Raw genomic sequence first — 27,785 nt, forward strand, 5'->3', positions numbered from 1 at the left:
ATGCCTAGAGCCATACAGGTGAATCTGCAGCACTCGAAATGTGCTACAGAGAACTTGGATGTCTTCCTCAGGGAAAAGGACATCGACATCGGTTTCATACAGGAGCCCTGGGTCAGAGACAACGAGATTAAGGGGTTCCAAAACAAAAAGAACATCAACATATTCTACATTAAAGCAAACAGTAAGCCGCGGTCATGCATAATCTCTAAAAACACTTAAAAGCTTTTCTGTGTTCTAATTTTAGTACTCACGACTCTACAGTGGGGAAAGTGGAGATGCAAAAATCGTCGATATACCTGGCAACGGTGTATATGCCACATGAGAAACCGGCGTCGCCAGACGAAGTGGCTCGATTCCTGTCAACATTAAATAAGACAGACAAACTATTGATGGGCTGCGTACAAACGCCAGAAACGAGCTCTGGAGCAGTTCAGAGACGAAAGAAAGAGGTGAGTCACTTTTTGAATTCCTATTAAACACCAACCAAGACATATGTAATGTAGGGACCACCCCAACCTTCACTTTTCCGAGCTCGGGAAACTTTCCAGGCTGGGAAGAGGTTTTAGACGTTACCCTATGCACAACCAATAATTCCCAAATAGTCACAAGTTGGAGAGTATCCGACAAGAAGTCCTTTTTGCACTAAAGTTGGATCCTCTTCGATATCAATATTAAGCTTGAGAAACCTACCCCATATAGAAATCCTAGAAGAACAAACTGGCACACATTCCGTAGAGTGACCCAGTCTAAACTTCAACACATAAATAAAACCATAACGTCAAGTGAAGACTTAGATGAGAAAGTAAGAGCTTTCGAGGCTTCGTTGACGAAAGGGCTTGAAGCTTCATGTCCCGCCACATATGGCAAAACAACCTATCCTACCTGGTGGAATGAAGATTTAAGTCAACTCAGCAAAATGACAAGAGAAATCTTCAATATCTGCTACAAACACAAGTACTTCAAACCCTACAAAGATTGCCCTAGGGAATACAAGAAAGCAATCAAAGAAGATTGGAAAGAGGCTTGGAGAGATTTTTGTAGTTCCATCGAATCGACCAAAGATACGGCCAGACTAGGCAAGCTTTTATCAAAAGAACACCCCTTCCCTTCTTCTAGAAGAAAGATAACGGAGAATGGACAAAATTCTCGGCGGACACACTAGAACATCTTGTAAGTGCGCATTTCCCAGGCAATACAGAATATATTGAGAACAATACTGACAGTGTTCAAACATCCAAACTATCACCCATTATAATCAACCACATCGTATCCCAAGATAGAATATTATGGGCGATAAAAAACTTTGAACCATATAAAGCTGCCGGTCCAGATGGGATATTCCCAGCCATGCTGTGGAACACTCGAGAAACGACCATTCCTTGGCTGGAGGTCTTTTTCAGAAAAAGCCTTATGCCTTAGCATATACCAAAAAGCTGGAGGAGGGTTAAGGTGATCTTTATCCCCAAAGCTGATAGACGCGGTCATGATAAGGCGAGAGATTTCAGACCCATCAGCCTATCCTCCTTCATCCTTAAAACTCTCGAGCGATTGCTGGATGTATATCTCAGGGAAAAGATTACAGACACAACGATTTCACCATCTCAACATGCCTATCTCAAAGAAAAATCCACAGAGACATCTCTTCATGAGGTTGTAAGTGCGATTGAGAGGAGCATAGAGTACAAGCAATACTCACTAGTTGCTTTTCTCGACATAGAGGAGGCCTTCAACAATGTTACCACAAGATCCATAATTGAGGCTCTTAACATGTTAGGCACAGACATAGGTCTCAACGATGGAATAGAGAACATGCTTAAAACTAGAATAATCATCGGTGAGGTAGGCAGCAGCACGATAAAACGCTCTGTCAACAGGGGAACCCCTCAGGGAGGAGTCTTATCCCCTCTGCTGTGGTTACTAGTCGCCAACAGCATCCTTACCAAATTCAACCGAAAGGGAATTAAAGTAGTGGCGTACGCGGACGACATAGTGCTTATGGTTTCAGGAATGTTTCCAACCACAATCAGTGAGATTTTGGAAGGAGCTCTGGTATTACTCAGCAATTGGGCCACGGTATGTTGTTTAAGTGTAAGCCTGAGAAAAACTGAACTGATGCTATTCATCAAGAAAACCAAGGTGCCAAACTTTAATCTCCCAAAACTAAACGGCGTCAGCCTCACGCTAACCAAACAGGCAAAATACCTAGGGGTTATCCTGGACCCCAAACTCAGCTGGAAGTCCAAGGTAGAGTACAGGGTAAAGAAAGCGAATATAGCACCTTACACGTGTAAGAGAATGTTGGTAAAAAAATGGGGTCTCCAACCAAAACTATCCAATTGGTCCTACATAGCCATTGTAAAGCCAATACTAACATATGCGGCACTAGTTTGGTGGCCTGCAACAGAACGGAAATACAACAAAACTAAGCTGAACAAGATACAGAGAACATCGTGTATCTTAACTACAGGAGCGCTTAGCACCAGTCCTACTGAAGCGCTCAATGTACTAACACATCTATTGCCATTAGATTTACACATTAAAACAATAGCTACTTGTAGGGCGGTGAGACTCAGAGACATAGGAAGCTGGACCACAAGGCCGTACGGTCATAGTAAGATCCTCCTACAGGGACCTTCGCTGCTCAAAAGCGGACCAGACTACACAGTCCCCGACCTCAACTTCAAGAAAGGCTTTACAGTACGTTTTCCACCGAGAACCAATTGGAGCAAAGGAGGGGTGATTGGAAGACATGATATCGAAATTTATACCGATGGTTCTAAGATGAAATGTGGTGTGGGAGCTGGCTTCCATTCGGAGCCACTCAACCTATCTCAGTCAATTCGTCTTCCTGATTATGCCAGCGTGTTCCAGGCAGAACTTTTAGCGATCAGAGAAGTATGCAAATCCCTAGAGCTCTATAATCAACTTGGTGCAAGAGTAGCTATCTTCTCAGACAGTCAAGCAGCTATTAAGGCCTTAGACTCCAACTCCAAACTGGTCTTACAGTGTAGAGAGGAGCTGAAACTTCTCAGCCATTGGCTTGAAATTACTCTGATATGGGTTCCCGGTCATAGGAACATACGGGGCAATGAGATAGCGGATGAGCTAGCAAGAAAAGGTTCGACACTAGACATAGAAGAGGTGGTGGCAGTCTTCACCCCACTGAACACATTAAAAGCATCCATTGCTTCACACTATCATGCTTCAGCCGAAGAAGATGGAAGCAAATACCTTTCCTACAGCAAATTAAGGAAATCTCAGACATCGAGATAAAGGATTTGCTGCTATACTTGGACCTCACTAAATGGATCTGACTTGGAAACAAAACAAAAAAAAAAAAAAAAAATACATCATCTCACGAAATAGTGGTAGTAAAACGGTGCTGGTCACTAATTAGGAGCATTTCAGTGGAAATGTTCAACCACCTCAACAACAACAACAACAACAGCTTTATTTAATTAAGCCGAAGACGGCCGCTTTTTCATCTTTTATCTTTTTCCCCCTTTTGAGTTCTTTTATAGAAATGAATGAAATAAGGGTGTTTTCGTGCTCAGTAAGATTACACAAATTGTCACATTCATTTTCGTTGGGTTAGAAAGTTTTTGTTAAGTGGTTTGCAAAAGCTATTGCCTTGTCCTTGCCACGTTTTGCCCATGCATTATTATCTCTTTTTATTGGAGATCTTTTCAAATATTTAGTACACTTCCAAAGTGAGTAGTCACCTCTTTTATCAGGTCTTAAACTGGATATGTATTGATTTATTGATTCATTTTTATAAAATGTATTTCCCTATTCAATTCTTGTAATGCTCTGTTTAGTTTGGTTTATCACTGGGCGAACGAGTTTGTTCCGATGCCGTGAGAATGAGTAATCTCCGTTCTGTAAAACTGGGGGATTTTTACAGATTTGCCAAATAATCTGTAAAACACTGACAGGACTAACTACCTTTATTTCCGTCCCTATTCTTTCTTATCTCTTTTTCTGATATTTTTCTCCTTTCCTCCTTGACTATCTACCCTCTTTCCAGAACTCTAAATACAATCGGCTTCTTAGCCTGAGTATTTTGGGAGCCACCTGGTGCTCCTTGGCTCGACCTTTTGAAAACTTGAAAACAACTCAACTGTTGCCATTTTTGGTATAATTTTCTTTTGTTTATGATGAGCTACTTAACTTCTTTGGGTTAGTTAGTTCCAGTTGTTTTCCTTTTGAAATTGGGTGTACTCATCCAGGCAGCTTTCTGAATTTCTTGGACAAACCTTTGAACTTCTTCTTCTAATTGATCTTTGGTGGTTACCAAAATATCTTCGTACTGCTCAATATTTTACTTAATTATTACGGCACTACCACCCCTTAGACAGTGGCTTGGGTGTATACTGAGGTAGACCTTATAGTGCTTGAATGCAATGTGCAATTATTTGGTATAGTGCGTTTCAGAAATAAGACAGACGTCAATATTTTCTAATTCTAATAACATTTTTAATTCAGAAGCATATCAGTCATTGTAATTGTTACCTTTGGACCGTATTTGTTTTTCGAGATAATTTTTTCGTTTTTCCAATCGTTTTTGGAGGTTTTTGTTAAAATCTTCTTGATTATTCAATTTGTGAAGTATTTGGGCGAGAATCTGGTCATTCTGTGACATCGCACTCTTCTTATCTTCTTTGAGAATTTCAGCAAAAGATGGCCTTTTTGTTTTCACACCATTTATTTGAATAACTTTATTTGGAGTCTCAATAACTTTATTATTACAATATGGCATTCGTTATATCTGTCTGTTTTTATCACGGATTTTTTGCAATTCCTTCGCGACTTTGCATCCCCTGTAATTAGCGGGATGATTTTCTCCGCAGTTGCAACATTTCGGTCTTTGTTCTGACGGTTTTTTACATTCAGATGTACTATGTTTTTCACTGCACTTTACACATCTACAGTACCTACTTCTTAGTATGACCAAATGCTTGAAAACTTTTACATTGGTAATTAGATTTGAGGCTTTGACGGTGGAACATGGTTTATTTTGTGAATCTTATTGATATTTCACTTGATTCAAAAGAAACCATAAACATATTTAAAAGTTATTTGCTTTTCCATTTTAGCTTGTTGACAGCATTTAAAGTATTAAAGCTTTGCTCTTTTAGGTCAGCTATAATTGTTTCAGGTTCACAAGTGTGGTGCAAGTTTTTTATCACCACTTTAATTGGTCGAGTTTGCTTATTTTAGTACGAAAGCCAGGATATTTTTGATTCTGTTAGCATTTCAGTTACTGACTTATAGTCGACACTGTGTGTAACATTTATTTTATAAATATCATTGTTAAATAATTTTATAGTAAATGGATTTTTAACCAAATTTTTATTCCGATACTTAATTTTAGATAGTTAATGATATTTGTTCCATGATGGGCGGAGGACGAGGTACATATTCTTGGTTGCCATTTTGCGCGACGAAGAACATCGTTTACAGTGTGAATATCGGATATTAGATATACAAGAGATCCTTCAGCTTTCCGCTTCTTATTTGGTATTTTATTTTTCTTCAAAATCCAATCGGTTTCTAGAGCTAATCCCTCTTTATCTATTTAATATGTTATATTAACCTCATTATTTTTTTGTTTTGGGAGCATAGGCACTAGTAAAACCATAATTTTCAAGCTTAAGTTTTCTGTTTTCGTCTTTTAATTCACGACAAAGTGCTTCTAAATCATTTAGGCTTTGTGTTAAGACAGTTATATCCAAGTCTTTAGTATTTTTAGCCATTATTCCACCGCCCGGCGGCGAAGTGCTAAAATTTTAACATTATTATTTACAATATTTATTTATTATTATTATTTATTTAAGTTTATTCCATCTCGGCTATTCCCGGAGATTACACATCCCGGATAAAATTGTCAAGGGATTGTGCTCTGGGTGAGCGTAGTCCAAGTTCTACACCTATGCGATTGCTATTGCTTAAATATTTAAAAATCTTCGAACTATTGCACATGTGTTCAGTATGGTCGACTTGTGCATGTATTCTAAAAGGTGTTGGCAGTCATACTTCTTCAAGTTTTTTATAAGATGCTTAGGCATTAATACAGTGGAAGATATAATTATTGGAGTTATGTTCCCTTCCCTCGCATTGTACATTCGTTTTAGTCCTTGATATTTTAGTGATAGTTTTTGATATTTTGGTGGAGTATCTACTTTGTATGTTGCGACTAAGAGGCACCGTTATATCAAATACTTCGATTGTTTTATTCGTCTTGTTGAACAAGATGATATCAGGTTTGTTGGCAGCTGCGGTTTTATCTGTGGATATAAATCTGTCCCAGTACAGTTTAAAATTTGCATTTTCCTTTGGTTCATGTTAAAAATACAAGACTTCTTCTTGTAACAGACCGCGTTTTATCGCAAGTTGTTGGTGGGGGATCTTTACTAAATTATTGTCTCATGACATATTCACTTGGGGCAAGTACGCTACATCCAGCAATTACATGGTCAATTGTTTCACCGTAAATGCTGCACCTTCAGCTCGTATCTTCTATTACCTCGCCATGTATCGACCTTTGGAAATTTCTTGTTGGAATAACTCGGTCATGGACAGTGACTCGCAAACCTTCTGTTTCAGAAAATTGTTTTTCTCTTTTTAACCATAAATTTGAAGATTGGCGTGAACCCATTCCATTTTATGATCATGGAGATGAGCACCGTGTATTGTTTTTGCCTTCCATGCTGCAATCATTTATGCTGGGGACTTAACCCCCTCAGGTAATGGGAGGTCCTGCTACATCAAGCTGAGCGGGATAAAGCCATTATATGCCATAGCGATAGCCGTAAATAAATTAGACTCGCTGCTAAGAAAATCAGAACGCAGCTTTGAGGTTTGCGAAAAGTGTTGCCGCACTATATTAACGATGCCTCTCCCACCAACGATTCGAGGGAGCGAAATTCTTTCTACGACGCTTTCAATCCGAAGGATATCTGTTTGAGACCATTTTATTATTCCAAACGGGTAAGTCTAAGGAGGTATGGCCTAGATATTGACTGCTTTACATTTATTTTCACTGTTCAGACCCGTATTTAATATAGCTTTAAAACATTCCTCAAATTTCTTAATGAGGCTTTGCTTTACTGCCGTTTGGTTGATTCATTTGGGTTGCAAAAATCTTAAATATTTGTAAGATTCGCTGGTATGCAAGTTCTCTATAATTTCTACTGTGTAGTTTTCCATCTCGCTCATTTGCGCCCACGCGCCAACGGGAGAAAAGGACGATGCGACCAAAGATACTTTCTATGAGCGCCTGGAACGTTCCTATGAGCACAGCCTCCGCCAGGACATACAAATCGTACTTAGCGACTTCAACGCCAGGGTGGGTAAGGAGAGAATTTTTGTTCCCACAGTCGGAAAATTCGGCCTGCCCAACGGAACATCCGGTAACGGGTAGAGGCTGATCGACTTCGTCGGGGCCCAAAATATGGTAGTCTACAGTACCATATTCCAGCATAAAAGGATACACCAAGCTACCTGGCTATCTCCTGGTCGGAAAACGCGAAACAAGATCGATCATGTTGTGACAGATGGAAGACACGCTTCCAGTGTTTTAGATGTACGTATGATCTGAGGACCCAACATCGACCTCGTTGCAGCCACACTTTGCAGCATAAAACGTACATCTACCAACGCAAAGAATGTTTGGCATCGAAAAGATGCAGTCTCAACCTACAGCCAGAAGATTCGCCACTCGCCATTTGTTGACAATTTAAGTTTCTCGCTTATCGTCGATATGTAAATATGGAACGCGGTAAAAAAATGTTTATAATGCATGGTATTTATAAAGGACGTAAATACATAGAGAAGGTTCAGCCCTGGCCCGTTCGTCATTTTGGCCAGTATCAAAACAAGGATAAGAAATTCAACTCAGAAATTACTTCATTACAAGTTAACACTAGGAAATTACTTACTTTAGCTGCCGGAGAGAAATGAGAGGGAGAGAGTGACACGCAAGTGTGAAAAAATGTAGTTTGCACTGTGTACATATAATATGTAATGTAAGTCATTTGATATGTCCATAGCATTTGTATGCGTTTTTACATATCAGATTTGTTTTTTTTGGGGTTTTATCAACATTTCACCAAATATTAGAATAATGTATGATTGAATGTATGCATGTTTATATATTAGCATGTTTGTATATATATATATATAAGTATAATTCCCGATTATTCAAGCAGATCAAATTCCTTCATAGAAAAATGATTTATTACCAAGAATTCAGGAAGATGGCATATGCAAATTCATATACTTACATATGTACATATGCGACTGCATGCTTTTGGCACAGAAAAAATATTACGTTTCGCAGAAACTTCCGAAGGAATCCAGCGAACAGCATTATTATTAATTATGACGCGTTAACAAAATTGACTCAGAATTTACTTAAACAACTTTTTAGGTCTTTACCATGAAGTAGTATGTACATTATTATATAATATGTGAATTTTAATGTTCAAGGGAAAAGTATATAATACATTTTAAAAATTTAAATTTTACATTTTTAAAAATGCATATTGATTAAAAAATGTTAGTTTAACAATTTGAGGCTTTGGCCTCTGTTGTTATGAACAATGATGTAGGTGAACACAGCTCAAAGAAGCTTCAGTAATTACTTCAATATTAAATCTTTGGCACTTTCGGTTCCATTCAAAGATTGAATGTCTGTACAGTTACCTCCAAATAAGCCGCACTTTGGTTTCAGTGTAAGTTTCTAACTTTTCAGCTATATATTAGTTCCCGCTGTTGACAATAGATGCCGCCAGCAGTGTGTGCTAATCGATTCTAACATAACCTAAACGCCATGAACCAAGCTTAGATACATGGTTAACAAACTGATTCGACACATTAGTGATTTTGTTTTGGTATATGTTACTTTTAGTTTTGTGAAAATGTCTGATTTTGTGCCGAATAATCGTCATTTGCGGGAAGTGTTGATTTTCCTCTTTCATTCAAAAAAAAAAAAAAAAAAAAACGGCGGCTAAAGCGCATCGAGAGCTAGAAAAAGTTTATGGAGATGCTGCTTTAAGTGAAATAACGTACCGATATTGGTTCCGTTGCTTCAAAGACGGTGATTTTAATGTTGACGACAGTTCGCTTGAAGGAAGGCCAAAAACTTTCGAAGACGCTGAATTGGAGGCATTGCTCAATGAGGATCCGTGTCAAACGCAAGAGGAACTTGCTTTAGTATTAGCAGTTACCCGCCAATCCATTTTCAAGCGACTGCATGCTTTGGAAATGATTCAGAAACAGGGGACTTGGGTTCCTTGTGAGTCAAAGCCAAGGGATGTTTTTTCGCCTATGAACAACGCTGCGAAGGTTATGCTATGTATTTGGTGGGACCAAGTTGGTGTTATTTATTATGAGCTGTTAAAACCATGCGAAACCATCACTGGGGATCGGTATCGACTCCAATGACTCACTTGTAACCATTTTTGGGAACAAAGTTGTATTTTCATTAAAAAAAACAGCGATAACTTAGTTGCGCACCTAAACATACGTACAACAGTTGTTTAATAACCTTCGAAAAGAAACCCGCAAAATCTATATGGTATTTGTGAACTACAAAGCCACGGCAATACTCCAACCTGGAATCCCTTCCACGCAGTTCGTCAATATAATGGAGCACTTGGAAAAACTTAGCTTGCCTCTGTTAAGTAAAGTCAATCTTAAAAAACCATGGCCATATCGAAAAATTGTATGAGGCAATTCAAAAACAGTCGACTCAATCAATAACGATATTTTGGCGATAGTAGTCCCCATTATTGCAATCTTTGTTTACAAAACGTGGAGAGCATGTCGAGCTAACTCAAATGACGGCCTTGACTTACGGCTTATGGCCCCCCTCCACCGCGACACCACAATGGCTTAGAAATTCTGCCAAAGTGTAAGCGCGATAACCGCTAGAGTTAGCGTGTTCCCACACCTAATAAGTTAATATATGAAACCCCTCGACACCACGACGCTACATAATAACATAGCAATTCTGCCAGAGTGTAAGTGTGGGAACTGCTCGCGTCAGCGTATTCCCACGTCATATAAATCCAAGCTTACTGGTGAATGCTCCAACAACAACGTCAGCGCGAACAGCACCAACGACAGCAATACTGTCAACGAAATTGTATCAAGCCTAGGGACAAATGGATAGGTGAAAAGTTTAAAGGTTTAAAGTTTTAGTTTGGCTCTTAAAATAAATAACAGCGCATAGCGCTTAAATTAAAAAAAATTATTAGTTTTAATGAGCACATAGTGCTTAAGACCATTAACTTATATAAATAAAATGCTTCTGCAAGGGTTTCTGGTTTCGATGCTCCTATTGTTCAACCTAGGGGTTCTCTCAAGCTAATAAGAAAGCTGTTAAGACACATTTCAGCGTGCAAGTCTTTTTTTCTTTGATTATTTTTCTTGCTCGGGAATTTGTATGTTATTGAGGAGGGATGATGGGATTCTATTATCACATTATAGAACTGTTCACTATTAATGAATTTCTGGCGGCTGCTATGTAAGTCTCTAATTAAAGAAGCTCCTCGCCGCCATGTTTCAATAGCTCAGCCGGCAGTCCGTCGGTGCCCCCGACTTTGTTATTCTTTATCCGAGTTATCGCTATTCTCACCTCGTCATGGTCAGGTAACGGAGCGACAATTCTTCGTCTTTGTTCTTACAGGAAAACGCCCCGGTCTTGAAACCTTATCTTAACTACTAGTAGAATTTTCGGGCGTTGTTCCTATTGGCCAGCATCTCAAGCTCCTTGCACTCACGTATTTCAGACAGAGAGTGAAAGTGTGTTCTCAGCTCCTGCAACTGCTTGAAAATGAAAGTTTTTTGAACCGTTTCGTTACTGATAGAATAGAAGCAAAGTTTTGTTTCACCACGACAACGCAAGACCTCATACCGTAAGGCAAACATTAGGCAAGCTGAACGAACTCGGATGGGAACTAATTTCGCATCCACCATACTCTCCGGATATTGCACCTTGTGATTATCACCTTTTCCGCGGACTTCAATCCCATATGAGCAACAAGAACTACTCCTCAAAAGAAGGTATAAAAAGGGATATCGAAGCGTATTTTGACTCCAATGACAAAAAATTTGTTGAACAGGCAATTAAAAATTTGCCTAAACGTTGGGAAGACATTGTAAAAAGTGAATAAAAATATGTTATCTTTACTAATATACTAATATTATATAGAGGAAAACTTTGTTTGTTTGTTTGTTTGTTTGTTTGTAACGAATAGGCTCAAAAACTACTGCCCCGATTTTAAAAATTCTTTCACCATTCGAAAACTACATTATCCAGGAGTAACATGGATTACATTTTATTTTGGAAAAAAATAAAGTTCCGTAAGATATTTGGATTTTTCGGACACAAACTGAAAAAAATCTTATATCTATACTAATATTATAAAGAGGAAAACTTTGTTTGTTTGTTTGTTTGTTTGTTTGTTTGTTTGGGAGAGATCGCTCTCAACTGCTGAGAGCTGTAGCTAAATTTTGCAAAGATAAGAGACGGGCACTTTCTCTTAGTGATGTCGGCGTCAGTATTGAAGGGAAGCTATTTATCCACGAATGTCTTACGAGAAAAAATCGTGAACTAATGCGTTTGGCTATGCAGTGTAAAAAGCAAAAGCGTCTAACGCCAGTTTTCTCTGTTCGTGGGCAAGTGTTTGTTAGAGCTCGACCCCAAACTGATGCTGTACTTATAACTGAAAAAACGAGTATAGAGAGCATTGCAACTGCTAATATGTAAAAACAAAAACATTTATGCGTTATATTATTAATGTTATGTCTGCGCTAAGTTTATTCTCTTATTTATCATTTATGTTTTCCAAACTCTTTGCTTTGCATTGTAATCATTTTTATTTTAGTATCATTTCTATTTCGTTCATCTCATTTGTACTTTTCATATTCTTGGCTTTACAATGTAATCTTTTTTATTTTGATCTCATTCCTATCTATCTCATTATCCCCTTGCTTTATTTAAATTCCTCCACCTTGCGTATCCTCCCAACCATAAACTGTCAATGCGTAATGAAATAGCAAAACAAGTAGACAAAGAACATGCAAGAGGATTGCTTAAACTCATTTCTAATCGCTACAATGGGTTTAATGTCTCTCAGTTGAATGCGCGAAGTTTGAATGCTGAAAAAATTGACTATCTAAATTTTGTTTTTGATAATTTGAGGCTTGACTTAATATGTATTACAGAGACATGGTTTAAAGACTATATTGATAATAATGTATATTCCCTGTGCGACTACACTATTATTAGATGTGATAGGACTACGAAGACTCGAGGAGGTGGTATTGCTTTATATTTTAAAAATAATTTTAAATGGAAAGAGATCTGTAGATCAGATCATTTTCAAGAAGTCGAATACATTTTTGTTGAATTTTATGATAACAATACCAAATGTCTTGTTGCATGCATTTACAACCCTAGCAATAGAAATGACCTCTCAGTGATATTTGATAAATTAGCGGAATTCCACATCTCCTATGAACATATTATTGTGTGTGGTGATTTAAATGTAGACCTTCTTTGTGATAATTTTTCCTCCAGGAGTTTGATAGATAGTTTCCAATCATTAGGAATTTCCTTAATTAATGAATATGCTACTCGCTTTGCACCCCACTGCAAACCAAGTCTTTTGGATGTATTTTGCGTCAGTGACAGAGATTACGTCAGTCATATTGATCAACTTCCTATGGCTGGAGTTTCCGACCACGAGTTGATATTCCTATCTTACAACATCCAGTTCAATAGACACAATCAAGTAAAGGAGATATTTTTTAGAGACTTTAAGCTTATTCAGCATGATCTCTTAAATAAGGAGGCTGCCGAGCTTAATTGAAATATGTGTCGATTATTCACAACAGTGGATGAAAAACTGCAACATTTCAATGCTTTAGTCAGCCATCTATTTGATAGGTTTGTTCCGTTGCGTAAAGTTAAAGTCCACGGAAATAGGAAACCATGGTTTACGCGTGAGACATTGTCTTTAATTAGAGAGCGCAGTAAAGCATATAAGAAATGGAAAAATGATAGAAACACTCACTTGTGGCAAAAATATCGTGTAGCAAGAAATAAAGTAACTGCAATCACTAGAGATGCCAAAAGAGCATATCTACAATGGAAGCTCCACGATAGTTTACCTCCGAAAGTCCTATGGAAAAACCTTAAAACCTTAGGTGTCTCAGGAGAGAATAAGTTCGTGTGCAGTTTGGACCCAGAAATCTTAAATACTCACTTTCTAGTATCTAACAGGGCTCCACTCGACATACCTGTAAAAGTTCCTCTACGAGAGCATGTTGATGACGGTGAGTTTAAATTTGTGTCTGCAACTGAAATGGATTTGATACAATGTGTACATACTGTCAAATCTAATGCCATAGGGACCGACGGCATTTGTCTTAAATTTCTTAAAATTATTCTACCATTTGTAATACCATCACTTACGCACATAATTAACTTTTCAATCACCTCATCTACATTTCCATATCTTTGGAAGATAGCAAATATAATACCTGTGCCTAAAATAAAATGCTCTACCGCTCCTCAGCACTTCAGACCAATAAGCATTTTACCTGCCCTATCGAAAGTATTTGAAAAACTTTTGGCGCGACAAATTACCTGCTACTTGGACAAGAACAATCTGCTGAGTAATTTCCAGTCGGGTTTCAGAAGTCTGCATAGTTGCTCCACAGCTATGCTTAAAATTTTTGAAGATGTTCGCTCTGCTAATGATAAAAACTACCTAACAGTGCTAGTATTACTCGATTTTTCAAAAGCATTTGATACTATTGATCACAACATTTTACTGCAAAAATTGTTCTATCACTATAAGTTTGGAGCATTTTCTCTGCAACTAATAAAAAGTTACCTTTCGAATCGGCTACAACAAGTTAAGTGTGGTGATAACTACTCAAGTCTAAATCCAATTACGTCAGGTGTGCCGCAGGGCTCTATTTTAGGTCCAATTTTATTTTGCATTTTTATTAATGATATTGTTGAATGTTGCCAAAATTCGTCGATTCATCTCTATGCTGATAACACCCAGATCTACCTGTCAAGGCCAATAGGTCTTATTGAAGATTTGATAGCAAGGCTTAATGAAGACCTCACTCGTATTTCTAAATGGTCAAAATCTAACAACTTGAAATTAAATGAGTCAAAGACGAAGTCGATTGCTATTTCTCATTCAAAGTATGACCTTAGCTCTTTGCCGCCAATATTACTTAATGAAGTAAATATTAACTTTGATGACATAGTAACTAACCTGGGTTTCAGAATAAATTCAAGATTATCATGCGTTGACCATGTAAACTTTGTTGTAAACAAGGTATATAATATTCTTAGAAAGCTATATTGTACTGCCTACTTACTGCCACGGCAAACTAAATTAAAACTTGTTAGATCACTCATTGTTCCTCATTTATCATACGCTGAATTAGTATATTGCAGGCTTGATAATAATTCGAAACAAAAATTGCAAACCGCTTTAAATAATGCAGCGCGTTTCGTGTTTGAAAAAAGGAAATATGACCATATATCTATCTACTCAAAACAGATTCTCGATCATAACCTCGACTCGTATCTCAACATACGCTCTCTTTTGTTCCTGCATAAATTAATATACACACAAAAACCATTGTACCTGTATAAAAACATTAAACAATGCCAGTGCACCCGAACATTGAATCTAATTGTTCCGACTTACACTTACTTGGAATCAGAACGCATGTTCTTTGTTAGTGCTATAAAACTATGGAATTCTATACCAACTACAATAAAACTTATAAAACAAGCAAGGTGTTTTAAAACTGCAGTTTCTAACTACTTCTAACCTTAAATCCCCCTTTCCTTCTCCCATTCCCACCATCTTTCTCTTCTTCTCACTTACTACTTTAAGTTTTAGTCCATAAGTTTAATAGTTAAAATAGTTTTAAATCTAAGTAGCATTTCTATGTATACCATCCTCGTATTCTCGAATTATAAGAAGATGTATGTACTACCACAAGACTCTGTCTTACTATGTACAAAACAAATCAAATAAATTGAAATTGAAATTGTAACGAATAGGCTCAAAAACTACTGGACCGATTTTAAAAATTCTTTCACCATTCGTAAACTACATTATCCAAGAGTAACATGGATTACATTTTATTTTGGAAAAAAATAGGGTTCCGTAAGATATTTGGATTTTTCGGACACAAACTGAAAAAAATCTTATACATATATAAAATAAAGTCAACTTTTTGTGTGTGTTCGCTAACCGGCCGTGTCTGCACCGAATTAAACCAAACTTACACACATTGTTAAGAAGGTATTGAAGATGGTTTCCGTATAGTTTGGATACCTATTGGTGGATAGGGCTCGAGATATAGGTCAAAACGTGGACCCGGGTAACCTTCGGATGTGTATGTACAATATGGGTATCAAATGGAAGCTGTTGGTGAATGCTTTAGTTCAGAGTATTTTTCATGCCGCTCCGTGACTAGGGTCTCGAGATAGAGACCAAAACGTGGACCCTAGAATGTGTTTGTACAATATGGATATCAAATTGAAGCTGTTGGTGAATGCTTTAGTACAGAGTATTTTTCATGCCACTCCGTGACTGGGGTCTCGAGATATAGGTCAAAACGTGGACCCGGGTAACCTTTGGATGTGTATGTACAATATGGGTATCAAATGAAAGCTGTTGATAAGTGCTTTAATACGGGGTAATTTTCATACCTATTGATGACTAGGGTCTGGAAATATATGCCAAAACGTGGACCCGCCGTGTCTTTGCACCGAATTAAACCAAACTTACACACATTGTTAAGTAGGTATTGAAGATGATTTCCGTATAGTTTGAATACCTATTGCTAGATAGGGTCTCGAGATATAGGTCAAAACGTGGACCCGGGTTACCTTCGGACGTGTATCTACACTTCTACACTAATATTATAAAGAGGAAAACTTTGTTTGTTTGTTTATTTGGTTGTAATGAATAGGCTCAAAAACTACTGGACCGATTTTAAAAATTCTTTCACCATTCGAAAGTAGATTATCCACGAGTAACACAGACTATATTTTATTTTGGAAAAAATAGGGTTCCGTAAGATATTTGAATTTTTCGGACACAAACTGGAAAAAATCAACCAAAGAAGTTACTTATTTTGCGTACGCTGCCTAAACTACAAAAGATAGAACCACGCTGCACGGCCCGTTGCGAAGTGGGCGTCACCAAGGCCAGTGGTGCGCGTGCGGGAGAGGGGTGTTTAGATCTATGAGTAAGGTACCCGCGAGGTCGGCTCCCTACGCAGCGGTCGTGCGCGAAGTCTAATAATTTTCATGAGATTTTTTTTAGATTTTGTTCGTAAAACTACACTTACGCAAAAGTTCTTCTGAGAGCACTCAGCACTCGTACGTGAACAGTTGTCTACACGCGATAAACCCATCGGTAATTGCTCGCACAACGATAATAAATGTTTTTCCCACAATAGAAATTACGCGGAACAAGCACGCGGAATTATAGCGTTCCTCGCTACCCGCACAACGATAATTGTTTTTCCCACACAACACGTGTTACAGCGAACACGTGCGCGCAATTTTAGCGGCGCCCACTTAGCGGGAAGATCCCGACAGCAATTACACGCACAGCACTACGCAGCGGTCGTGCGCGAAGTCTAATAATTTTCATGAGATTTTTTTTAGATTTTGTTCTTAAAACTACACCTACGCAAAAGTTCTTCTCAGAGCTAAACAACAGTCCTTCTCATAGCTATACAATAGTTATTTTCAGGGCTAACAAACAGTTCTTTTCAGGGCTAACCAACAGTTCTTTTCAGGGCTAAACAACAGTTCTTTTCAGAGCTAGAATATTACACGCTATTAACATTTTCTTAAACATTTGAAAATGCCTAAGAGAGCCAGGTCTCAACTTTCTAAACATAGTTCTCAAGCACGAGCAGCAAAAATACGTCGTATAGGAGAATCTTCACCTGAACATTCACAACGCCTTGCTGAACAAAATCAGAGAAACTCTCAGGTACGCCTACGAGAGTCGAGTGTCGAGGCCGGCTCCCTATGCAGCGGTCGTGCGCGAAGTCTAATAATTTTCATGAGATTTTTTTTAGATTTTGTTCTTAAAACTACACTTACGCAAAAGTTCTTCTCAGAGCACTCAGCGCTCGCACAGTGAACAGTTGTCTACACGCGATAAACCCATCGGTAATTGCCCGCACAACGATAATTGTTTTTCCCACAATAGAAATTAATGGTTTTTCCCACGCAACACGTGTTACACCGAACGGTTCCGCGCAATTATACCGGCGCCCACTTAACGGGAAGAACCCGCCGACAATTACACGCACAGTTTAACAATAGTCTTTCGCACACTCAGTTACGCAGTTACGCCGATCAGGCACATCGCAATTATAGCGTTCCTCGCTACCCGCACAACGATAATTGTTTTTCCCACACAACACGTGTTACAGCGAACACGTGCGCGCAATTTTAGCGGCGCCCACTTAGCCGGAAGATCCCGACAGCAATTACACGCACAGCACTACGCAGCGGTCGTGCGCGAAGTCTAATAATTTTCATGAGATTTTTTTTAGATTTTGTTCTTAAAACTACACCTACGCAAAAGTTCTTCTCAGAGCTAAACAACAGTCCTTCTCATAGCTATACAATAGTTATTTTCAGGGCTAACAAACAGTTCTTTTCAGGGCTAACCAACAGTTCTTTTCAGGGCTAAACAACAGTTCTTTTCAGAGCTAGAATATTACACGCTATTAACATTTTCTTAAACACTTGAAAATGCCTAAGAGAGCCAGGTCTCAACTTTCTAAACATAGTTCTCAAGCACGAGCAGCAAAAATACGTCGTATAGGAGAATCTTCACCTGAACATTCACAACGCCTTGCTGAACAAAATCAGAGAAACTCTCAGGTACGCCTACGAGAGTCGAGTGTCGAGGCCGGCTCCCTATGCAGCGGTCGTGCGCGAAGTCTAATAATTTTCATGAGATTTTTTTTTAGATTTTGTTCTTAAAACTACACTTACGCAAAAGTTCTTCTCAGAGCACTCAGCACTCGCACAGTGAACAGTTGTCTACACGCGATAAACCCATCGGTAATTGCCCGCACAACGATAATTGTTTTTTCCACAATAGAAATTAATGGTTTTTCCCACGCAACACGTGTTACACCGAACGGTTCGGCGCAATTATACCGGCGCCCACTTAACGGGAAGAACCCGCCGACAATTACACGCACAGTTTAACAATAGTCTTTCGCACACTCAGTTACGCAGTTACGTCGATCAGGCACATCGCAATTATAGCGTTCTTCGCTACCCGCACAACGATAATTGTTTTTCCCACACAACACGTGTTACAGCGAACACGTGCGCGCAATTTTAGCGGCGCCCATTTAGCCGGAAGATCCCGACAGCAATTACACGCACAGCACTACGCAGCGGTCGTGCGCGAAGTCTAATAATTTTCATGAGATTTTTTTTAGATTTTGTTCTTAAAACTACACCTACGCAAAAGTTCTTCTCAGAGCTAAACAACAGTCCTTCTCATAGCTATACAATAGTTATTTTCAGGGCTAACAAACAGTTCTTTTCAGGGCTAACCAACAGTTCTTTTCAGGGCTAAACAACAGTTCTTTTCAGAGCTAGAATACTACACGCTATATCCATTTTCTTAAACATTTGAAAATGCCTAAGAGAGCCAGGTCTCAACTTTCTAAACATAGTTCTCAAGCACGAGCAGCAAAAATACGTCGTATAGGAGAATCTTCACCTGAACATTCACAACGCCTTGCTGAACAAAATCAGAGAACCTCTGAGTTACGTGCACGAGAGTCGAGGCTGAAGCGTTCCCAACGTCTTCATGAACAAAATGTAAGGACCTCTGACTTACGCGAACGAGAGTCAAGTGTCGAGCGTTCGCAACGTCTTGCCGAACAAAGCTTGAGAACCTCTGAGTTACGTGCACGAGAGTCGAGGCTGGAGCGTTCCCAACGTCTTCATGAACAAAATGTAAGGACCTCTGGCTTACGCGAACGAGAGTCAAGTGTCGAGCGTTCGCAACGTCTTGCCGAACAAAGCTGGAGAACCTCTGAGTTACGTGCACGAGAGTCGAGGCTGGAGCGTTCCCAACGTCTTCATGAACAAAATGTAAGGACCTCTGACTTACGCCAACGAGAGTCAAGTGTCGAGCGTTCGCAACGTCTTGCCGAACAAAGCTGGAGAACCTCTGAGTTACGTGCACGAGAGTCGAGGCTGGAGCGTTCCCAACGTCTTCATGAACAAAATGTAAGCACCTCTGACTTACGCGAACGAGAGTCAAGTGTCGAGCGTTCGCAACGTCTTGCCGAACAAAGCTTGAGAACCTCTGAGCTAAGCGCTCAAGAGTCGAGGCTGAAGCGTTCCCAACGTCTTCATGAACAAAATATAAGGACCTCTCAGTTGCGCGAAAGAGAGTCGAGTGTCGAGCGTTCGCAACGTCTTGCCGAACAAAGCTGGAGAACCTCTGAGTTACGTGCACGAGAGTCGAGGCTGGAGCGTTCCCAACGTCTTCATGAACAAAATGTAAGCACCTCTGACTTACGCGAACGAGAGTCAAGTGTCGAGCGTTCGCAACGTCTTGCCGAACAAAGCTTGAGAACCTCTGAGCTACGCGCTCAAGAGTCGAGGCTGAAGCGTTCCCAACGTCTTCATGAACAAAATATAAGGACCTCTCAGTTGCGCGAAAGAGAGTCGAGTGTCGAGCGTTTGAAGCGACTTAGAGCTCAAGCAGAGAGGCAGCAGTTGTCCACAAATAGAGTGCGCAATCGAATTTTAGCTAACAGGAACAGACTGGCTTTCAGATATGATCCGCAGCTTGATTATGCACAACAAGCGTCCGTCCTAATCGGAGTCATGAATAAGATCTGCTCTAACTGCTCTGCCAAGAAATGGGAGGACGAACCTAATGGTATGTGTTGTGCTTCAGGTAAAGTGTGTCTTCCTAACCTTCAGGAGCCGCCACAACCAATAAAAAATCTTTTAACTAATAACCATCCATTATCTGGTCATTTTTTAACAAACATACGTAAATACAATAGTATTTTTCAAATGACTTCGTTCGGCGCAAAAGAAATCAGGGAAGGAAATTTTATGCCCACTTTTAAAATTGAAGGACAGGTGTATCATCTCATTGGTAGCCTTTTACCATCATCAGGCCAAAACCCACAGTTCCTGCAAATATATTTTATTTCGGATGCAGACCAGTTATCATTGCGATCAAGCATCGCACCAACCTTAAAAATGGATTTAATTCGCGAATTACAGACCACTTTGAATAATCATAACGTGTATATACGAAGTTTTAAACAAAACTTAGAACTTAACTCATTACATAATTTAAAGCTAATTATTCATTCTGATCGCACTCCACAGACAGCACACAGAGGCAAATACAATGCTCCTACTGTAAACGAGGTAGCCGTTCTCTTGGTCGATGAAGACAAAGGTCCCAGGGATATAGTCTTACACGGTAGAGACGGACAGCTCAAAAGAGTTTCTGAGCTACATCGGTCCTATGATCCACTACAGTATCCTGTAATGTTTGTGACAGGTGAAGACGGTTATTATTTGACTATTCCTCAGCAGGGTTCTGCGCGTAATAAAACTGTCTCGTGTATGCAATTTTATGCATTTAGATTAATGTTTAGAACTAACTCTTTTAATAGATAATTTCACGTGTGTTTCATTTAAAAATGAAGAAATTCATCAAATTATTTGTCAAAGAACAGATATTCGGTAAAGTAAAATGTTATATGGCAAGTGTAGAGTGGCAGAAGCGCGGTTTACCTCATTGTCATTTGCTGTTCTGGCTAGAAACTAAAATACAACCAGATGAGATCGACAGTGTCATAGTTGCGGAGCTACCCGATCAACAAATTGATCCGGTACTACACGGCATTATAACTAAAAATATGGTACATGGAGCCTGCGGAGAACATAATTTAGCTGCACCATGCATGAAGAACGGTGTCTGCACAAAAAAATACCCTCGGCGTTTCATTAACGACACCCAGACTGGAGAGGATGGGTATCCAGTTTATCGTAGGCGCGATACAGAAAATGGCGGTCGGAGCACTACGTTACAACTCAGGGGCAACATGGTGACGATAGATAATAGGTGGATTGTTCCATACTCCCCGCTACTATGTAAGACTTTTAATGCTCATATAAACGTGGAGTATTGCCACTCTGTCCAAGCGATTAAATATATATGTAAATATATCAATAAAGGTTCGGATCAGGCAACTTTTAGCCTTAGAAACCCACACGATGAGGTCGAAAACTATTTAAATGGAAGGTACATAAGCACATCTGAAGCTGTCTGGCGCTTATTTGAATTTCCTATTCACGAGCGGCATCCTACTGTAGTGCATTTGGCCGTTCATCTAGAGAACGGTCAAAGGGTGTATTTTACACCAGGGACAGCTCATCGAATTGTCCAAAACCCACGCAATACCACATTACTGGCATTTTTTTCTCTCTGTAATGAAGATGAATTTGCGAAAACTCTTCTGTATCATGAAGTCCCGCAATACTATACATGGGCAAATAATAAATTCACTAGAAGGAGGCGTGGTGAAGATGTAGTTGGACATCCGGGGATAAAAAAAGATGCCGCTTTAGGTAGAGTCTACGGGATACATCCATCCCAATCAGAGTGTTTTTATCTTAGGATTCTACTGCACCACGTACGCGGTCCGACCTCATTTGCATACCTTAAAACTGTAAATGGTATTGTCAAAGAGACGTATCAAGCAGCATGCCGTGACCGTGTTTACTTGAAAACGATGACCATTGGGGAAACACTTTAAGCGAAGCTTCGTTGTCACAGTGTCCAAAAAAACTAAGGGAGTTGTTTGTTGTCATACTTTTATTTTGTCAACCATCGGAACCATTGAAGTTATGGGATACTTTCAAAGATCAGTTCTGTGAAGATATTAGACATCGGATCAGACAACAGAATCAGGATAACACTTTACCCTTCACTGAAGTTTATAATGAAGGATTAATTGAAATTGAAAACAAACTTATAGAATTAAACGACAAAAATTTAAGTGATTTTGGATTACCTTCTCCCGTTCGTACCCAGAATAATACTATTGACACAATGGTACAACAGTATAACAGAAATGATCTAACAGCGTTTGTTAATGACAATGTGCCCAAATTAGTACCGGATCAAAGACATGCTTATGAGACTATTGTGGACAGCGTGATCAATAACATGGGGAGATTATTTTTTTTGGACGCACCAGGAGGCACTGGAAAGACTTTTCTCGCAAATTTGATACTTGCTAAGATACGGCAATCAGGGAAGATAGCGATTGCAGTTGCTTCGTCAGGAATTGCTGCAACTCTCTTGAACGAAGGAAAAACTGCTCACTCTACGTTTAAACTCCCGCTATCCGTATCTTTAGATCAACGGTCTACATGCTCTATTCGGAAAAATGGGCCTCTTGGTAAGTTGCTGCAAGACGCGTCGTTGGTAATATGGGATGAATGCACCATGAGTCATAGAGCTCATGTGGAGGCCGTGGACCGTACTTTAAGAGACCTCCGAAGCTCTGCTGATGTCATGGGTGGTATCACTTTTGCATTTGCTGGAGATTTCCGACAAACGCTTCCAGTCGTCAACAGAGGTACGCGAGCAGATATTATGAAAGCATGTTTAAAATCATCTCACCTTTGGACATCTGTACAACATTTGAATTTGCGTACCAATATGAGAGCTCATCTACATGGAAATATGCATAGCAACTTTCCACAACAGCTTCTGAAACTTGGAGAAGGAATTTTTCCATCTTTAAATTTGGGCACCGATTATGCGGTTACTTTGGATGACTCTAGGCCAAATTTATACTAATATTATAAAGAGGAAAACTTTGTTTGTTTGTTTGTTTGTAACGAATAGGCTCAAACACTACTGGACCGATTTTAAAAATTCTTTCACCATTCGAAAACTACATTATCCAAGAGTAACATGGATTACATTTTATTTTGGAAAAAATAGGGTTCCGTAAGATATTTGGATTTTTCGGACACAAACTGAAAAAAATCTTATATCTATACTAATATTATAAAGAGGAAAACTTTGTTTGTTTGTTTGTAACGAATAGGCTCAAAAACTACTGGACCGATTTTAAAAATTCTTTCACCATTCGAAAACTACATTATCCAAGAGTAACATGGATTACATTTTATTTTGGAAAAAAATAGGGTTCCGTAAGATATTTGGATTTTTCGGGCACAAACTGAAAAAAATCTTATATCTATACTAATATTATAAAGAGGAAAACTTTGTTTGTTTGTTTGTAACGAATAGGCTCAAAAACTACTGGACCGATTTTAAAAATTCTTTCACCATTCGAAAACTACATTATCCAAGAGTAACATGGATTACATTTTATTTTGGAAAAAAATAGGGTTCCGTAAGATATTTGGATTTTTCGGACACAAACTGAAAAAAATCTTATATCTATACTAATATTATAAAGAGGAAAACTTTGTTTGTTTGTTTGTTTGTTTGTTTGTTTGTTTGTAACGAATAGGCTCAAAAAGTACTGGACCGATTTTAAAAATTCTTTCACCATTCGAAAACTACATTATCCAAGAGTAACATGGATTACATTTTATTTTGGAAAAAAATAGGGTTCCGTAAGATATTTGGATTTTTCGGACACAAACTGAAAAAAATCTTATATATAAAATAAAGTCAACTTTTTGTGTGTGTTCGCTAACCGGCCGTGTCTGCACCGAATTAAACCAAACTTACACACATTGTTAAGAAGGTATTGAAGGTTTCCGTATAGTTTGGATACCTATTGGTGGATAGGGCTTGAGATATAGGTCAAAACGTGGACCCGGGTAACCTTCGGACGTGTATGTACAATATGGGTATCAAATGGAAGCTGTTGGTGAATGCTTTAGTTCAGAGTATTTTACATGCCGCTCCGTGACTAGGGTCTCGAGATAGAGACCAAAACGTGGAGCCTAGAATGTGTTTGTACAATATGGATATCAAATTGAAGCTGTTGGTGAATGCTTTAGTACAGAGTATTTTTCGTGCCGCTACGTGACTGGGGTCTCGAGATATAGGTCAAAACGTGGACCCGGGTAACCTTCGGATGTGTATGTACAATATGGGTATCAAATGAAAGCTGTTGATGAGTGCTTTAATACGGAGCAGTGGCAACGGGTACAGCGTTCTTTTGAACCAGCCATAATGTCGTTTACTTTTTTAACGCTTGGGGCGGAACTGAACTGTCAACTTGACAGTGTGAGTTACAATGTCTCAATATTTCTTTCTGATTTGGATGCCATAAGGAAAAAACGTAAGTGCAACATGTAAAAATTGTTTGTGAATTTTTTTGGAGTGGATTTTGGAACAGTGAATAATTTCTTACGCAATTTGAGAATTTAATGTGAAATCCGAATGTTCAAATGAAATTATGTGTTCGTGGAAAAAAAAATTTTTTTCGTTTTTTTTTTTGGAAAATATAAATGGATAATGGTTAAAGAAGCTCCAATGCTTAATAAAACATATAAATTGAAACGAAAAATTCATGGATGATCAGGAAAAAAGACGATTGTTTATTCATATGCGTTGATTTGAAATTTAAAAACAATCTTCTTTTTTCCTGATTTTCAATTTATATTTTATATTTACTCAAAAACAAATAGAAAAACAAAAAATATTGTTTATGCCAAAGCGCTTGAATAAAGAATAAAGAAATAAATAATATGAAAACCATATATTTTCTGTTCTAAACCATATCTATTCTATTTTAGTGTGCCCAGCGAAGGGCGCCGGGTTTGCTAGTATAAAATAAAGTCAACTTTTTGTGTGTGTTCGCTAACCGGCCGTGTCTGCACCGAATTAAACCAAACTTACACCCATTGTTAAGAAGGTACTGAAGATGGTTTCCGTATAGCTTGGACACCTATTGGTGGATAGGGCTCGAGATATAGGTCAAAACATGGACCCGGGTAACCTTCGGATGTGTATGTACAATATGGGTATCAAATTGAAGCTGTTGGTGAATGCTTTAGTACAGAGTATTTTTCATGCCGCTCCGTGACTGGGGTCTCGAGATATAGGTCAATACATGGACCCGGGTAACCTTTGGTTGTGTATGTACATTATGGGTATCAAATGAAAGCTGTTGATAAGTGCTTTAATACGGGGTAATTTTCATACCTATTGATGACTAGGGTCTGGAAATATATGCCAAAACGTGGACCCGCCGTGTCTTTGCACCGAATTAAACCAAACTTACACACATTGTTAAGGAGGTATTGAAGATGGTTTTCGTATAGTTTGGATACCTATTGGTAGATAGGGTCTCGAGATATAGGTCAAAACGTGGACGCGGATAACCTTTGGATGTGTATGTACAATATGGGTATCAAATGGAAGCTGTTGGTGAATGCTTTAGTTCAGAGTATTTCCATCCGCTCCGTGACTAGGGTCTCGAGATAGAGACCAAAACGTGGACCCTAGAATGTGTTTGTACAATATGGATATCAAATGAAAGCTGTTGATAAGTGCTTTAATACGGGGTAATTTTCATACCTATTGATGACTAGGGTCTGGAAATATATGCCAAAACGTGGACCCGCCGTGTCTTTGCACCGAATTAAACCAAACTTACACACATTGTTAAGGAGGTATTGAAGATGGTTTTCGTATAGTTTGGATACCTATTGGTAGATAGGGTCTCGAGATATAGGTCAAAACGTGGACCCGGGTAACCTTTGGTTGTGTATGTACAATATGGGTATCAAATGAAAGCTGTTGGTGAATGCTTTAGTTCAGAGTATTTCCATCCGCTCCGTGACTAGGGTCTCGAGATAGAGACCAAAACGTGGACCCTAGAATGTGTTTGTACAATATGGATATCAAATGAAAGCTGTTGATAAGTGCTTTAATACGGGGTAATTTTCATACCTATTGATGACTAGGGTCTGGAAATATATGCCAAAACGTGGACCCGCCGTGTCTTTGCACCGAATTAAACCAAACTTACACACATTGTTAAGGAGGTATTGAAGATGGTTTTCGTATAGTTTGGATACCTATTGGTAGATAGGGTCTCGAGATATAGGTCAAAACGTGGACCCGGGTAACCTTTGGTTGTGTATGTACAATATGGGTATCAAATGAAAGCTGTTGATAAGTGCTTTAATACGGGGTAATTTTCATACCTATTGAGGACTAGGGTCTGGAAATATATGCCAAAACGTGGACCCGCCGTGTCTTTGCACCGAATTAAACCAAACTTACACACATTGTTAAGGAGGTATTGAAGATGGTTTCCGTATAGTTTGGATACCTATTGGTAGATAGGGTCTCGAGATATAGGTCAAAACGTGGACCCGGGTAACCTTTGGTTGTGTATGTACAATATGGGTATCAAATGAAAGCTGTTGATAAGTGCTTTAATACGGGGTAATTTTCATACCTATTGATGACTAGGGTCTCGAAATATATGCCAAAACGTGGACCCGCCGTGTCTTTGAACCGAATTAAACCAAACTTACACACATTGTTAAGTAAGTATTGAAAATGGGTTTCGTAAAGTTTGGTTGTAATTCGGAGCACTGGCAACGGGTACAGCGTTATTTTGAATCAGCCATAATGTCGCTTACTTGTTTAACGCTTGGGGCGGAACTGAACTGTCAAATTGACAGTGTGAGTTACAATGTGTCAATATTTCTTTCTGATTTGGATGCCATAAGGAAAAAACGTAAGTGCAACATGTAAAAGTTGTTTGTGAATTTTTTTGGAGTGGATTTTGGAACAGTGAATAATTTCTTACGAAATTTGAGAATTTAATGTGAAATCCGAATGTTCAAATGAAATTATGTGTTCGTGGAAAAAACAATTTTTTTCGTTTTTTTTTTAAACATATAAATTGAAACGAAAAATTCATGGATGATCAGGAAAAAAGACGATTGTTTATTCATATGCGTTGATTTGAAATTTAAAAACAATCTTCTTTTTTCCTGATTTTCAATTTATATTTTATATTTACTCAAAAACAAATAGAAAAACAAAAAATATTGTTTATGCCAATGCGCTTGAATAAAGAATAAAGAAATAAATAATATGAAAACCATATATTTTCTGTTCTAAACCATATCTATTCTCTTTTAGTGTGCCCAGCGAAGGGGGCCGGGTTTGCTAGTTGATTAATAACTTTAAACATCTTTTTTATTAATTTTAAAAGCATCTTTAAAAAACGCACTAACTTATGAATAGATAAATTAAGCCGTGCCCAATATTTTACTACAATTGATTTAGGAATTGGATTTTACCAAACATATTCAACTCCTTATGGGCACATCGAAATATTCTGATGCCATTCGGATTCGAAAATTATCCTGCAACTTTTGAAAGATTGATGAGTAGCATTTCTGAAGGATTTAATTAACCCTTTGAAGCACAACAACTTATTTTTAGTAAAAGTAACTTTTTTGACAAAGAACCATGAAATAAAAAACAAATGATTTAAAGATTTTCAATATTTTGAAGGAGTCCATTTATTTTATTTTAATTTTATTTATGTTGCAAATCAGCAACAAACGGTGTACTGAGTACTGTGGTTATAACGGATTGCAAGAAAATTAATTGAAATGAATTTTTTTAAAACAATTACTTGTTTTGTTGTAGCTAAGTGATAATCCATAT

The 27,785-nt window shown here is 38.5% G+C and overlaps 1 protein-coding gene across 1 annotated transcript; it reads left to right on the forward strand.

Moving 5' to 3' along the window:
• LOC129250586 (trichohyalin-like) lies at positions 1-27,729 on the forward strand. Its single transcript, XM_054890197.1, has 4 exons — positions 1-181; positions 262-449; positions 18,752-20,003; positions 27,674-27,729. The coding sequence occupies exons 1-4, from the start codon at positions 1-3 to the stop codon at positions 27,727-27,729; spliced, it is 1,677 nt and encodes a 558-aa protein (XP_054746172.1).
• The last annotated feature ends 56 nt before the right edge of the window (positions 27,730-27,785 follow it).

The sequence above is a fragment of the Anastrepha obliqua genome, chromosome 6 (assembly GCF_027943255.1).
Source record: "Anastrepha obliqua isolate idAnaObli1 chromosome 6, idAnaObli1_1.0, whole genome shotgun sequence".
Lineage (NCBI taxonomy): Eukaryota > Metazoa > Arthropoda > Insecta > Diptera > Tephritidae > Anastrepha > Anastrepha obliqua.

Coding starts and splice junctions, on each gene's coding strand:
- LOC129250586 (XM_054890197.1), top strand. CDS start 1: ATGCCTAGAGCCATACAGGTGAATCTGCAGCACTCGAAATGTGCTACA. Junction 450..18,751: donor TTCAGAGACGAAAGAAAGAG/GTGAGTCACTTT, acceptor AAAATGCCTAAG/AGAGCCAGGTCTCAACTTTC. Junction 20,004..27,673: donor ATGGGAGGACGAACCTAATG/GTATGTGTTGTG, acceptor GTTGCAAATCAG/CAACAAACGGTGTACTGAGT.